Here is a 14,859-nt window from a genome sequence, read left to right as displayed (position 1 = left end):
GCACTCTGAATAGCTGAAAGTTTTTGTGAAAGTTGTATTTGTGTTTAGATTGGAGTACTTGTATATATATGTGTAATTTAATCTGCTGTTTTTGGCAGACCTCTTGATTTTATCCGGTAAAGGTAGAGTTCTACAAAGCTTTAAGCACTCTGAATAGCTGCCGGTTTTATGAAATTTATATTCGCGGCATATGAAGGAACTCTATTCTGCTATTGGTAGTATACTTCTTGTTGTTATCTAACCAAGGTGTAGTTCTACAAAGCTTTAACCTCTCTGAATGGGTAAAAGCTTTAATGAAAGCTGTATTCATAGTTAGTTTGAAGTGTGTGTGTAATTGATTTTGCTATTGGTAATATACCTCTTGTTGTTATCCAACAAAGCTTAAAGCTCTTCGAATGTCTGAAACTAAGAGAGTACAAGGAGACTATGTTTCTGATCCTAAAACTTTACTTTTTAATTGTCAGAAACTCTTTACTGAATACTGTACAAACCTATTCCTAAAATTTCATAGTTTTTGGTTTAATATACTAGTCCTCCACAAACTAGTTACAAATTGATTTAACTCTACCGGTTATGCTAACAAAATGTATTCCACTATTTTCCTATCCTTCTGTGATGTACAACAAATTATTAGCAATCAAGCAGGACAGTCAGTCGTCGGCAGTTATGTGTATGTAAAAATTGAATATCCTGCTGGTTTCCTGGTTGCCTTACCAAGGATAAAGCGGTGTCGCTATGCAGCAATATATAACATGTTTTTATTGCTTCAGTGCCAAAGTTTTGGGTTGTGCATGTATGTCTATAGTTGTTATTGGACAAAAATCTAAATTCCCAGTACTGACTCAATTTATTTCCGTAATAAATGGACCGTTATATATACAGAGAAAAAACTTAAACCACAAATGAGCGAGCACCTACTTAGTTGCTTGGAGCTTCCACTTAAGCTTACGAAAGCTAAATAAAAATGTTTCAGTGCATAATGTTGCCAAACACACGGCGGTGTCAGCATAAGAGGTAAACATAATTGGCTTTCTTTTCCACTTTTCTTCTTAAACAAAAAGCTCCATCTTGTTTGCGCATTATGATCCTTGGCTATTTAACTTAATTTCGGCTTGATTGCGCCAGCTAGTGCTAGTGACGTTTTGTGATAATTAAGCTACACTGGCAGCTCTGCTTAACTTTGCTGGTGCCAAATGCAAAAAGGCGCTGTAACCAAGTTTTAGCTCATTTGCGAGTGCTTAATTGTTCTAAAGTACGAGAGCACTTACAAACACACTTGCATGTAGGAATGCATGTGTGTATGTTGAGGTAAAAAGTAGTTAGGAAGTTGCCAATTGCAGTGAACATTAAGTGTTGTGCACTCAAAACACGTACGCGTTTTTGAAGCCTGTTCTTTTATTAAGGGTTCAAGGATTTGGGAGCGTAAATAAGCAAGGGATTTCCAAAAATTTTTTTTTAAACATTTTTTTTACAGAAATTCTGTGATTTGCTAGCTTGAAGCTTTAAAAGTTGTTCAGAATTGGTTTCTTTAAAGTACGAGCGTCCTGCCCTGCGAATATTGGCACTGTCGAATCATTTAAATTTGTTACTATTAGAGACCTTTTGCCGTTTTATATATAAGAGCACATAATTTTGTATGCTTCAAACAAATACTATCAGATGGAATACCAAATATTTTATTGATGTAGTGAAGTTGTGTAGTTCTGGAGATTTAATAATACCATCAAATTATTTAAAGTCAGTATGTCCATCTGCTTGAGATCGCTTGATCTTCTATTTTATCAAATGAGTTGAGAAATTGGGGTTTTTTTATCACAACATGGCAACACATCGTATCATATTATAGCAAATGGTTTAATGTCACATCACATAACATCAAGCGAACTCATATAATTTTTTTAAATATCAGAATACGTAATTTGATAGCAAAAAACCATCACTTCAAATTATCTTTAAAAAAAAAAAAACAGTTTTTAAAACATATTAAGATTTTGTACTTCATTCCATCTTTTCAAAGCCCTCGGTTACACATCAAATCATATAATGTTATACCTCATAATTTATTCACATATAACATACATGATTTCATATTACATACAATAATTTTATATTATAATACAAAACATCACATTATCAAATTATCTCATCAAATTATTTTTTGAAACATAATATGATTTCATATTACATTCCATAGCTCCTGATATCACATCAAATAATTCACATTATATCATATACCTCATGAAATCATTTATTGTCACATATATGATTTCACATTTCATATCACATTCTATAATTTTATATTATAGCGTATTATCATCACATTTTTTCATATCAAATCAGTTATTGATTTTATATCACATTCCATCATAACGAACCTGACATCACATCAGATCACATTAGGTATATCATATCACATCTTTTACATTATGTCCTTTCATATTATTTTACATCATTTTATTTCACTCATCACATGCCATTATATCACAATATAACCAACCACATGATATCAATATTATATAATCACATCGCCTTAAATGACCATTATTATTAGCTAATAGACTATATCCTACTTTACTAAAATCTTACGCTTATACAAAACATATGTTGGGACCATTTCAATATAAATATCATATTCTGCCCCAATTAAATGCATTCAATCGAATCCTTTAACATCATCCTTATAACAAATCACCTTTCGAATCATCACATCACACTACATCATATAGAGTCTGTAATAGAATAATAATTACTAATATTTTCAACAGTTTTATAGTTGATTTTGTTCCTATCTGAATGTATTATAATATTATGAGTTGACTTTCACCTAAATAACTGTTTCTCAGTGCAAACCAGAAGTCAGCATCTTCCTAAATTTGTTTTGGTAACTGCAATAAGAAAACTTATAAATTGTTTAATAAAATCTGTACGTTTCTACCTCTCTAACTTTGCGAAATTCCACATATAATTACAAATTTCTTTTTGCTTACGCCAAAGTGACAAGTTTTGGCAACCTGTCGCGACTAATAACAGACAGCTAGTTAGCGACTTAACGACGAAATTTATTTACGCTTGCAGGAAGGCATGCACGAGATGCTGTTGGCATAGTTCACGGTACCTCAGCGTTGCCTTCTACTCCAAACAAATGCTTTTTCTTCTACTATTATTTTCTTCTCTTCTCTCCACGACGCAAATGCATTTTTAATGCTTTTACTGCGTGTAGATGAGGTTTAACGATTACTTTGCGCGTTATTTGCAGCTTGATTGCTGATTTTGCTTTTACGCACTTTCTGTAACGTGTCACGTGGCTTTACAGTAAACGAAAAATTTCTTTTAGGGCATATAAGTGTGTGTGTGTGTATGTATGCAGGTGGTTGTGAAAATGCTGCAACTTTTGTTTTACGTGAAATACAAACGAGCGAACTTTGAATGTGGCAAAGTGATAAAATATTCTCCTATTTTATCAGCAACATGCCGCTGCTGCCTGCAACGTGTTACTACTAAGTTCCTTACAGTAGCCTTACGCACGTGCAATTTCGTCGCCGGTAGTCTTACGGTATATCGAGCTTTAATGCTCCAATTTGCGCACGGTGCATATTTTGTTGAAAGTTGTTGTTGTGGTAAACACTCTCACACGTTTTTATTGGTTTGTCGTGAGTAATAACGGTAATAAAGCAACATATAAAAAAGTTCAACTTTTAATTGTATTTTCTGTTGTGGTGTTTGTGGTTGAAATTTCCATTTTTTTTATACTTTTTATGTAAGTTTTTGTGATTAAAAATTTTTGTTTTTATAAATTTACATACTAAACTAGTTTTTATGCTTAAATATTACAAGTTAAAAGATGATATGTGTGCGTGTATATATATGTGTGTGTATTTTTCCAGTATATCCGCATATCGATTAGTTATAAGAGTAAATGCATAATATTTATTAAAAGCTTGAAAATTATGCATGCAAAATATGTGGTTGTGCTTATATATACCGTTATGTTGTTGTCATATATTGAAAGTAAAAATTACTAAAATAAATTAAATTGGGGATTTCACCAATTTTTGAATTACGGGCGTGGATTTTTCTTTACTAACTAAACAACTACGTACTCAATTGAATACTCAACATGATTAGCTCAAAATACTCGTACATACCTTTGGAATTAGTAACTACATTTATACTTAGAAAATTCCCATTAATCAATTACAAGTTGTTTACTAAAGATTTTGGAGATTTTAATAAATTTTCTCATTTAATTCAAAATATAAAAATTTATTCAAAATACTTTTTCTTATGATCGGAAAATATCAATTGCTAAAGTTATTACCATTTCATGATATGTATAGTTCTAAAGTCACCTAATCTGTCTACAAAATGTGTATATTTTTCTAAAGCTCCCAAGATATATAACTCGTTCCTTTTTTTATGGCTATATTATACTAATTTTGTTGATAAGACATTCAATTGCTTGACAGAGTACCAATGACTAACAGTAAAGGTAATACAAATAACCGTAGGCTTGGACCTTAAAGCTCAAAGCTTTTTTAGAAAGGCTTACGAATGCCTACTTTATATTTGTAAGTGAAAAGCAAATAATTTCGAACACTCATTTTTGAATTCAAAGTCAAATTTATTACATAGAAATAATTTAAAAAAAAAGCAGACCGACTACTTCAGTTAGGATGCCGCGAGAGCTTTAAGCAAGCCACTAAATAAAATTTTCAATCTAAATGTTGCTGCATAATCAATATATAGTCTTAAGTAAATCTGGTACAAACAAACGTAGGTTTGGAGCTTAAAGCTCAAAGCACAAAGCTCTTACGAATGTCCAAAGCTAAATTTATACCATAAAAAAAGGTTCCACAGAAAATAGATTGACCGTCCAGACGAAAGCTTTAAGTTTTGAAAAGCAATTTTTTGATACTTTAAATTTAAAATTTGCTGAGTAATTCATAATAATGAATATAGAGCTGTTTTATATCTATAAAACGCTTAGAATGACCTGACCATTCTGATGCATTGTGGCATAAGAACTATTCTTTCACAAGACTAGTAAAGCCTTGACGTTAAAAGAACCCAGGTAGGTATAATAATATATATAAAAATTGCTGAGATATACTGTTGCTTGTTTTTTGTAGAGGATTGAAGATATATTTTGCTAAAATTTGCGTTCAAAAACGAAAAAGATGCCAGCTACTTCACCAAAATCTCTGAGCTTTGCGTTTTTGTACTTTTCCCATTAATTTGAGCTTTTGCAGATAATATTATATTTATAACGGAAGAAATGAAACCTGAAGGTCGTAAATGCTAAGCAATTGAAAATTTATGCTTTCAATTATAAATACCAGACTTCAATATAATATTAAGGATCATTTATATATATTATGCATACACAATATGTTATCGAGCTTCAGCTGAATTAGAAAAAAAAAAAACAAAAAAAAAAACAATTTCCAATATACAAAAAAATATCACAAAGGTCTTTGTCAAGTTACAATTTTTCTGAACTAGATTGTTTATCTATATTTTCTGATGCTGCCTACTTACTTGAAGTTCCTTAATGATAAGTTCTATACTATACCTATATATTAATCTAAAATCATCTACTATATAGATAATAATCGAAATTTTAGACACTGCGCTAAAATATCAACCTACATTTGTCAGCACGCAGCTTTTTACACTTACACTACCCTCAAATTAATACGCCACTTTTCAGCCTACACATTTTTAAAAAAAATATATATTCTTTTTTATTTAACGAGTTTCTAACTAAACTTATTAGGATTTTTACATACCGATCATAACTCTGGCTGGCACAGCATTCCATTCCAGCCAAAATGTGATAAATGATGATGTCACCAATATAATGCCGGGTATAAAAACAGTGGTGAAATAATAAGCACGATCTCTGGTAAAAGTCAACTCGACTTCTAGGCAACTGTAATTACCTTTAGGAAAAAAATACACAATACAACATAATAGATAATGCGCCAACTCGGCTTTATGCAAAATTATTTCATATTTTACTATATTTAAACTATTCAGTTAGGTAGCTTGCATTCGCTTGATTCGTACATAACATAAATATAGTTATTTTATTTTTGACTAAAACTATTTGATATTTATATATCAGTGATATAGACGTAGAACATTTAGAACAAACTATGGACGCACTTACATTATATCATAGTATATTGTATGAGACGACGACAGACGAGACAAGTGACTTAAGTAACTGTACGAACACATATAAGTGACATTATATGGTATAAAAGAGTAGAAGTCGAATGCGAAAGTTATTTGCGCATTTAAGCTAAGCTAACTTTCATTGGTGAAAGCTCGTGTTATGTGAAAGCTTGTTTTCTCAACTTACTTTATTCTCATTGGTGAAAGCTCCTTTTAATTTGCCGATATTTTACTGTTTATTGCATTAATACTGAATCTATTTACTTTATTTGAAATAATCTTTTATAATGTACAATTCCATAGCGTATTTTTTATGTAAAATAAGTCATTAAAAAAACCTATTTACTAATCCGGCAAAAGCTTTCGATAATTTATATTATAAATCAAATATTTCTATACTATCTCATTTATCACCAACTATATATTATGTCTGCTACTAATTTTATATATAACTTAGAGGTAAGTTTTATGTCAGTGGCACTTTAAATACCTACTTACTACGTGCATATTTCCTATGAAGCTTTTAACTGCATACTTATTCACCTAAATATAAGTGAAAGCTTTGCTTGACAACTTTTTTACCTAAAAATCCGTGAAAGCTTTTTTTGGCATACTTATTCACCTAAGCATTCTTGAAAGCTTTTTTTGGCATATTTATTGACCTAAACAACCGTGAAAACTTTTTTGACATACTTATTGACCTAATTATCCATGGCAGCATCTTTTGGCATTCGGGATATTGGAAGATAATTAAAATTTTTTGGGTATGTGGAGTTTGCAAATTTTTTAAAAGTAACATTTTGTGTTTTCTACTCTAATTACAGATTTTTTTGCATGCAGTAAAACGCAAATATTTTTATTGTTTTCGTTTTTACTTGGTGTGAAAATGAGAATGCTAAATATAATAGCAAGGCACTATGTAAATACAATTTCATTTTGACTAATAAATATTTTTACGAAAATTTAAAAAAGGCTGGCGGAAAAATATGTATTCAATAAAAATGTTGCATAATGGCAATAAATAAGTATTTTACTTTCTCAGCAGCAAGAGCGTATATAAATTACATATATGTGAATAATTAAATGCTGCCAAGCAAATTAAGTATCTGTTGCAACATTTACTTCAAATCACGCGAGAAATGAATAAAAAAAAGTGGCAATGTATTGCAATAAATTTTATATGAATTATCAAAGGCTTAATAAAAAGGCATTTCTAGGTAAAAACGGTATTGGGCGAGCGCTAGAATGCAGATATGGCTAACGAGCGTTTGTAGAGCAGGCAGGGATATATTTGGTTGTGTTCGGGAGACGGTGATATTTTTGTTTTTTAATTTAATATATTTACTTTTTTCAAATAAATTGGTTTGAAGTATTTGCTAAATGAATTGCGCAACAATAAATTTAAGAAAATTACTTTTTCAAAATATTACAATAATTATGAAATTACTATAATGAAAATTCAATTAAATCGTAAAATAAAATACGCAAACTACAATATGTAATCAAAACGATTATTCGTATTGTACTGACATAGCACTAACCATTGGTGAATTGTTCTGTGTTGAAATTAAGGGTGAGCATGTATAGCAAATAACCAGTTCGAGCATTCAAAATTATAGCAAACAAATTTTGCATATACATACAAATGTCAAAGTTAGCTGGCATACTACATACAAATAAAATTTGTTTAAAGTTTCCTTATAAAAAATAAACAAATGTTTTGTAGTTGCATAGCTAATAAAAAAAATATCGTTTTATTTATTTGCATTTTTCTATGAATTGGTTGCGAATTATGGGATATTTTAAGGTTGTTTGTAGTTTTTGTTTCTGCTTAGTAAGTTGTGATTGGTTGTTGGCAATTTTGTTGTTGATTGTTTGTGGTTATTAATATTATATTTTTACCTATCATCGATCTAGCCGGAACTGCATTCCATTCTAGCCAGAATGTTATAAATGATGACGTCACCAGTATAATGCCGGGTATAAAAACGGTGGTGAAATAGAATGCACGATCTCTGGTAAATATTAAATCGACCCTAAGACAGCTGTAGTTCCCTACGTTGTTGTTTGGTTGTTTGATTGGTTGGTTGGTTGTTGGCATTCATATATATTTATATGGATAGTGGATTTTATTAATATAGTGTTTACGCTTGTTAAATAGAGATTATAGTATACTAACGGGCAAGACTATTTGTCTTTTCATATATATATTGCAAGCAAATTTTCTACTAACTTCAAGTTACGCAGGCATTTTTAACTAGCAATATGGTATAGTATAACTAAATAAGAGTATATGCATATGATAGCACTATGTAACAAATCAAGTCGGCAATTACAAACACATAATATATAGAAAACATGAAATGTAGTAACTAAGGCGATATGCTAAAAAAAAAAAAAAATAAGACTGCAAAATACTGCGATAAGTTTAAAAATATTTTTTTGTTTTAAATAAAGTAAAGAATTTATTATATAAGACACCTACTGTACCTTTTATAAATTTTATCTATTGTCTACAAAATGCATTTAATGCTAATTGACCTGTGACCTTTACGCTCGATATGTATACACGGATTTGTTTTCGACTTTGTTTAGGAGTAAATTTTTGGATTTGGTGAACTTTGGGTTGGTGGTTGAGGTATGCCCCGCGTCAAAGGCAGTGCAAAAACCCGTTGAAAAACGCGGCTAGTACCAGCAGGGGATGTTAAGCTAGTGAGAGTCGGTAGAAACTAGCCGACTGCAAATGTTGATGTCGATGATATAGGCGGCGGAATCGCCAGCATTAGCAGAGGAGCCACTACTAGGAGGGTACCCTTGCCTTAATTTCAACAGAGTGCCAACTAGTCGGCACAAGTGGTCTAACGTTGGATCTGTGGACATCCTCTGAGCTTAGAAAGCGTTGGTCAAAACCCAAAGTGGAACGCAAGAGCTCCCGCACGGTAGATGTTCTGGCTGTTTTGTTAGACGCAAATCAAAGCTGTATGACAGAGAGCGAGGTGGAATCATCTAGACACTTTCTTCTCCACTGTACAGATTTTGCCAAACTGAGCTTGAAACATCTCGGTAGACACACTTTATGCAAACCTAGCGAAGTTGCAACGACTTACGACTATATCGATTGTATTTCCTAACCTTCAACCACAATGAGCAACACGATGCTACTAAAGAACAATAACTACGCATTATAATAAAGTTAAAAGAAAGTTTTGTGACGTCTCATAAGACTACAGCCACCTGTAAGAAAGCCAATCAAATGATCGGTCAAAAATCTGTCAGCGTAGATACTTGCGTTTGACATTTATGGCCTTCACTTTGGCCTGTAATTAGTTTTTTTCAAATTTTCTTCAAATCTTAAAAATTCTCAAAAAGGTGAGGAGCTTTTTAAATAATATTTCTTTTTGACTAATATTCGGTTCTTGGCTATAAGTTTAAAATAATCTAATAACTATGTTATAATAATGAAAAAAAAAACAATAATAATAAAACTAAATATTATTAATACACAAAACGGACACTCAAACGCATAATTCCAATATTTGTATATATTTATGACAGACAAAAACAAAGAAACAATAAAGACACCACTATAAAAAAAAACTATTTTCAACGCCGTATAAATTTTGCAGCAACTACTTTTTCTTTAAACAAAAATTAATGTATGTTATACACATACATATATATTGGTTTTTATAATTAGTCTCGACTCACTCACCTCGCCAACTATTTTGGTCGCAGGGTGTTGTTTGATTTTTTATTAAATACGCATTTAATGTGGTTAGTGAAGGACTCTTACGCAGCGTGTCTTCGTCATTTTTCCAAACATACTTGATTTGCGCCTCCTCATAGGAAACTGTGAAGTAGAGAAAGTGATAGTAAATTGCTGGTGGCAAATAACTATATAAATATTTTATAATACATTATTAGCTGGCTTCAAGTAGAATATAAATATATCTTTTTCGAATAGGAATAGGATCTGAAGATACATATTTGAGCACTAATTTTCTCTGCCACGCCTAGTACGATAATTTCGAGATTGAAAATGCCACTGAAATTCTTTGAAAATAATAAGAAAGTGTACACAATTAGCAAGTTCGATTCTCACGACAGCCGTTTCTATGTTACCGGATTTTATTCGGCAAAGGGTAGCCTGTTTGAATCGAGAAGTATTGTATTAGTAGCACTCTCCAAGTAACACAACAAGGTTTCTTCCTACTAACTGCCAGTTGACATAAAACTTGCCAAACAAAATTTTCTAAAGCAACCCTTACCCCGTTTACCCTGAACTTAATATACTCTAAATTGGCCAGACGGAAATCTTGATGACTTTATAAAGTATATACATAAATGATCAGCGTGATGAGTTGAGTCGATTTAATCATTCTTCTGTCTGTACCTCTGGCTGCACATACGTAAGGCCCTCAGTTTTTGAGATATAGATTTCAAATTTTGCACACGTCTTTTTCTCGCCAAGAAGCTGCACGTCGTTGAAATCGTCGATATCGGGCCACTATAGCATATAGCTGCCATACAAACTGACCGATCAAAATTAAGAAAAATATATTTTTATACTATAAATATGCACCTGTGAAGGGTATTATAACAACCGAAGTTTTTTTTTTATTTTTATATGAAAAATTTGCATATTTTATATACTAAGACCAAACGTTTATATACTTCTGGACAAGAAAAACAGTGAGGTGGAAGGTTAAATCTTTAGGCAATGAAAATTAACTGGAACAAAAATATGTCGCGAATTTCCTTTTCTGCAGCTGCACGTTAGTGTATTTTGGAGCACTAAAGGCATTTCCAATTATAAGAAAACAACAGGATAACGACATTGACTCAGCACGATTTAGACTTTTTTTAAAACCTATATATTTTTAATTATGTATGAGTAACTACAAATCATTAAATGTCTCTCAGCTTAACATTAAGAAAGAAAACTACAAAACCATCACGAATAAACGAACACAATTCATTAATAAGCGCCTACGTCGAAGCAATGGAACGAGCGCCCACACAGTTGAATGGGAACGGCGAAACAATAGATGCGACTGCAGAATGCAGAACCGGTAAATAAAAGTAAGAAAATGCGAAAGAAGACGAACAAACATCAGGCATTATTATCCGTGTCGGTCGCTCGCCCATATACCCTAACAAAAACAAAGCGACAGACAAAAATATTTGCTGTTGGCAACGCGCGCAAACAAAAGCAATTCGCCTGTTGCCTCATCAGCCCTCAGCCAAAGTAGTTATTAAGCTGCAGCACACAATGAGAGTTCAGCTGAGTGATGGCAAAGTAGGTGGTGTGTGCGGGCGCAGCTGACGTGGCGCGCTGTCGGAAGCGCATAAATGTGAAAATGAATTATATTGCCATTCACAGTTCACCATTTAAATGCTGCTTTCAATTGATCCAGCTCTTTATTTGCGCTTATTTTCCCATTTTCCCTTTTTATTTCTTCCAATTATTTTTTTTTTTGTTTTTGCTTTTTACACAAAAGCTGGCAATTTACTATTTATTGCTGCGCTAATTTTAATTAATATCAAACAATACCTTGCTTTTACCTGAACGCACCAACCGTTTGCATTAAAAAGTAATATTGACATGTGCGTGTGTGTTGTTGTGGTAAATATGAAAAATTGCATTGACGAGCGCGTTAATGTTTTTATTGGTTTTCATTATTATGTGTAACGTTTATTTGTGCAATTTGTGTTGCGCTTGTTTGCCGCTTTAGTATTCATTATATTTTATAGGCGTGCTTATTTTCGCATATTTAATAATATTTACTTACTGCTTTCCATGGAGAAGGAGCACTTCGGATCATCGAACGGGAATATGTGTAGGCTACCTTGGCAGGATAAGATTAAGTGACGTCTGTAAATGCATAAAATGTGTGTTGTAAATTTATGCGGTGATATATTATTATTTATATTTTTTCTGTTTTAATTTTGCTTCAACAAAAAACTGCTTCACTTAGTATTTTTTTAAATCTCGAAATATTATATGTCAATTTAATGCTAGATTTTTCTGATAAAAAAAAATTGATCTTTTTTCATATTTAAAAAAAAATTTTTTTATTTTATCTAACTATTATTTCGTAGTAGCAAAAAAGCATGATTAAATAGTTTTTTTTTAGCTGTTTAGTGGTTTCTCGTTTTGCGTTTATTACCATTGCAATGTATATATTTTTAATACTATCAGAAAGAAGAGATTTCAGCAATCATAAAACCTACTCACATTAAAAAAAAAGGAATTTTGAATTGAGATTTTTTGATTTAAAATTAACGTTTTTCTCGATTGGTCTATGTAGGTATAAAAATAAATATTTTAAACAAAAAAAAAAATACAGTCTTTTTGTCACATAAAAAAGTAAGTTTACACCAAAATTCGTGAAGGAAATTGGTTTTTTGTACAAGTTAAAAATAAAAAACCTAACAACTTGGTTATTTGAATTTTTTCCTACAAGATGGCCATATAACTTTTTTCTAAAAGACTCGTACCACACCCCTCCCCATCCTTTTCTCGATCTTAGTTCGCATGTAAATTATTTTTCCCTTCATTTTTTTTCTTTCGTCTCCGATGCTTTATTTTTGTTTTAAAAAATTATCTACTCTGGTCTACTACTAAGTTTTGCAATGGTGATCACTCATGGTAAAATGTTACTCATACGACATGGTGCCTTTCAAATATGTTTATAAAACATATTATCGATTTGTGCTCTAATTCAAAAATTCTGTTATTTCTGAGAGAAAAAATGCTGCATAACATTAAGCTTAGTTTTTGCTTATTTTAAGGCCCGACCGAAGAAAATTCGTAAAGCCAAGTTATATGGAAGTGAGCTTAAAGCTTTTAAGAAAAACTGTTTCGCGAACAAAAACCAGACTTAGGCCGAGTGGGTTAAAAATCGCAAAATTAATGTGAAAAAAACCAATTATAAGCATATGCATTCAGGCGTATACCCGTTTTTTCAGTTAAGCAGATATTTAAAAAATTTTTACCCCACGACATTTTCGAGAAACCATAACATTCTGTGAAAAATATTTATAACTTATGAATTTATACTTTTCCTAGTCATATATACAAGCATTTCGCTCCTAAAAAAAAATCCGAAAATTATTCACTTTTCTTCAAAAAGTTTACCAACCTGCGTGTCGTTTATAAAGCATACTTACTTATAAATACGTAAACTTGCAACATCATGTTACGACAACAAACGTTGAGGTACGCCATAATGGACAGCTGTAACTAATGTCAACATTTGCATTTCTATACATATATAGGTGTATGTATAAACGCAAAGAAATTATTTATTCAAAATTTTCTGATGCGTGACTAAAAAATGTCGAGCTGCAAACAATAGACGAGTCAATGCTGCGCCAGTGGCATAGCGAGCGCAAAGCGTAGCGCATGCACTTGCCCACTGCGCATACTAATGAAATGGCGCAAGCTACAAGGTATTATTTTCATATTTTATATATAAATTGTTTTTTTTCTTATGCGTTTTTATTTTATAACATTTTTTTTCCTAGTCAAACTTGCAGTGTCGAAATTTGCATTTTTTAAACATTTTGTTGCGCGTTTTATGACGCCATTCAGGCGCCATTCGGAGCGAGAAAATGTCACTATAGAAATATTTCGTATTTTTTTTCTTATTAAAGAGCGATATTTAATGCGTAGTAAGTTTAAGTTTTACTTTTGTACTTAACGCACATACCGCCCATACACACCTCATTGCGTACGTAATGGTCCCGTTACGGTAGATTCTTAAAGCGAAATGCATTGGTATAATGGGATCCTTAAAGTCGCCGTGCATAATGAAATAGGTGTCCGGTGTCCAGATGCTGTCGTGATGATGTAATGCATTCAAAAAGTCATAATGCGATTTGTTGCCATATTGTAGACGCGGATCGTTCCACTGTTGATTTAGCAAGAATTCGACTTCGTATTTCTGTGGGTGGTGAAAGAGGCGTTGGATTGGTAATATACTACTGTTTCTACATTTTTATCACAATTTGCAACACAAATTTTTTGGATTTAAACTTCGAAAACTTACCAAACTACTCTCATCGGGTGAGGCCAAGCTGAGCAGCAACACATTCACATTCACCGTTAAAGTACCTGTGTTGGAATTATTTTTAGTTTTAAGTAACGTATTATATTAAAAATTGTATGCAAAAATTTTAATTTATAGCTCAAAATAAAATAGTTGTTAAAAATTTTGCATTTCTATTGAAAAGAAAATCCATAAATCTTTTGTATATTTTAATCATAGTTACAGCAAATCATATAAGTCAACGTAGCATAACCTCTAATAACTGAAATAATAGTAAAACCAGCATGTAATCGCCAATCTAAAAAAACACAAAATATCCAACCGATGCGCTTTTCAATACAACAACACAAGAGTTAAGTGCTTGAAAAAGTTCTAAATGTGCTTTTTTGAAAATATTTTTGTGAAATTCGGTGGAACAAACCGCGGTTATGTGGCCTCCTTGAGTTGCTAACTTTGGCCATATCCGGTGAAGATAAACCACAGCAAAAATCCTCATCTGTAAAATTTAAAAGCGTATAAATATTGACTGAACATATTTATTTTCGGTTTAGTTATTATTTTGAATTGCTTTATGTTTATAAATTTGAAGCAGCCTGCACAGAAGTAAACGTGTGTAAAGGTGCTT

The 14,859-nt window shown here is 31.8% G+C and overlaps 1 protein-coding gene across 21 annotated transcripts in view; it reads right to left on the bottom strand.

The window, feature by feature from the left end:
• The window catches only part of pHCl-1 (pH-sensitive chloride channel 1), a 117,269-nt gene that overhangs the window by 17,354 nt on the left and 85,056 nt on the right, over positions 1 to 14,859 (bottom strand). For 13 of the 21 annotated variants that reach the window (XM_070112253.1, XM_036358112.2, XM_036358111.2 and 10 more), the window contains 7 exons: positions 14,656 to 14,730; positions 14,235 to 14,299; positions 13,909 to 14,129; positions 11,973 to 12,055; positions 9,893 to 10,030; positions 8,083 to 8,235; positions 5,790 to 5,942 (listed from right to left, as the gene is read on the bottom strand). In XM_070112253.1, the coding sequence (XP_069968354.1) occupies positions 5,790 to 5,942; positions 8,083 to 8,235; positions 9,893 to 10,030; positions 11,973 to 12,055; positions 13,909 to 14,129; positions 14,235 to 14,299; positions 14,656 to 14,730 (888 nt within the window). The remainder of the gene's footprint in view (positions 1 to 5,789; positions 5,943 to 8,082; positions 8,236 to 9,892; positions 10,031 to 11,972; positions 12,056 to 13,908; positions 14,130 to 14,234; positions 14,300 to 14,655; positions 14,731 to 14,859) is intronic. The other 8 variants (XM_036358121.2, XM_036358123.2, XM_036358127.2 and 5 more) reach the window with 5 other exon arrangements.

This window comes from Bactrocera oleae, chromosome 6 (assembly GCF_042242935.1).
Source record: "Bactrocera oleae isolate idBacOlea1 chromosome 6, idBacOlea1, whole genome shotgun sequence".
In the NCBI taxonomy this organism is placed as follows: domain Eukaryota; kingdom Metazoa; phylum Arthropoda; class Insecta; order Diptera; family Tephritidae; genus Bactrocera; species Bactrocera oleae.
This window is presented reverse-complemented; position numbering and strand designations above follow the sequence as displayed.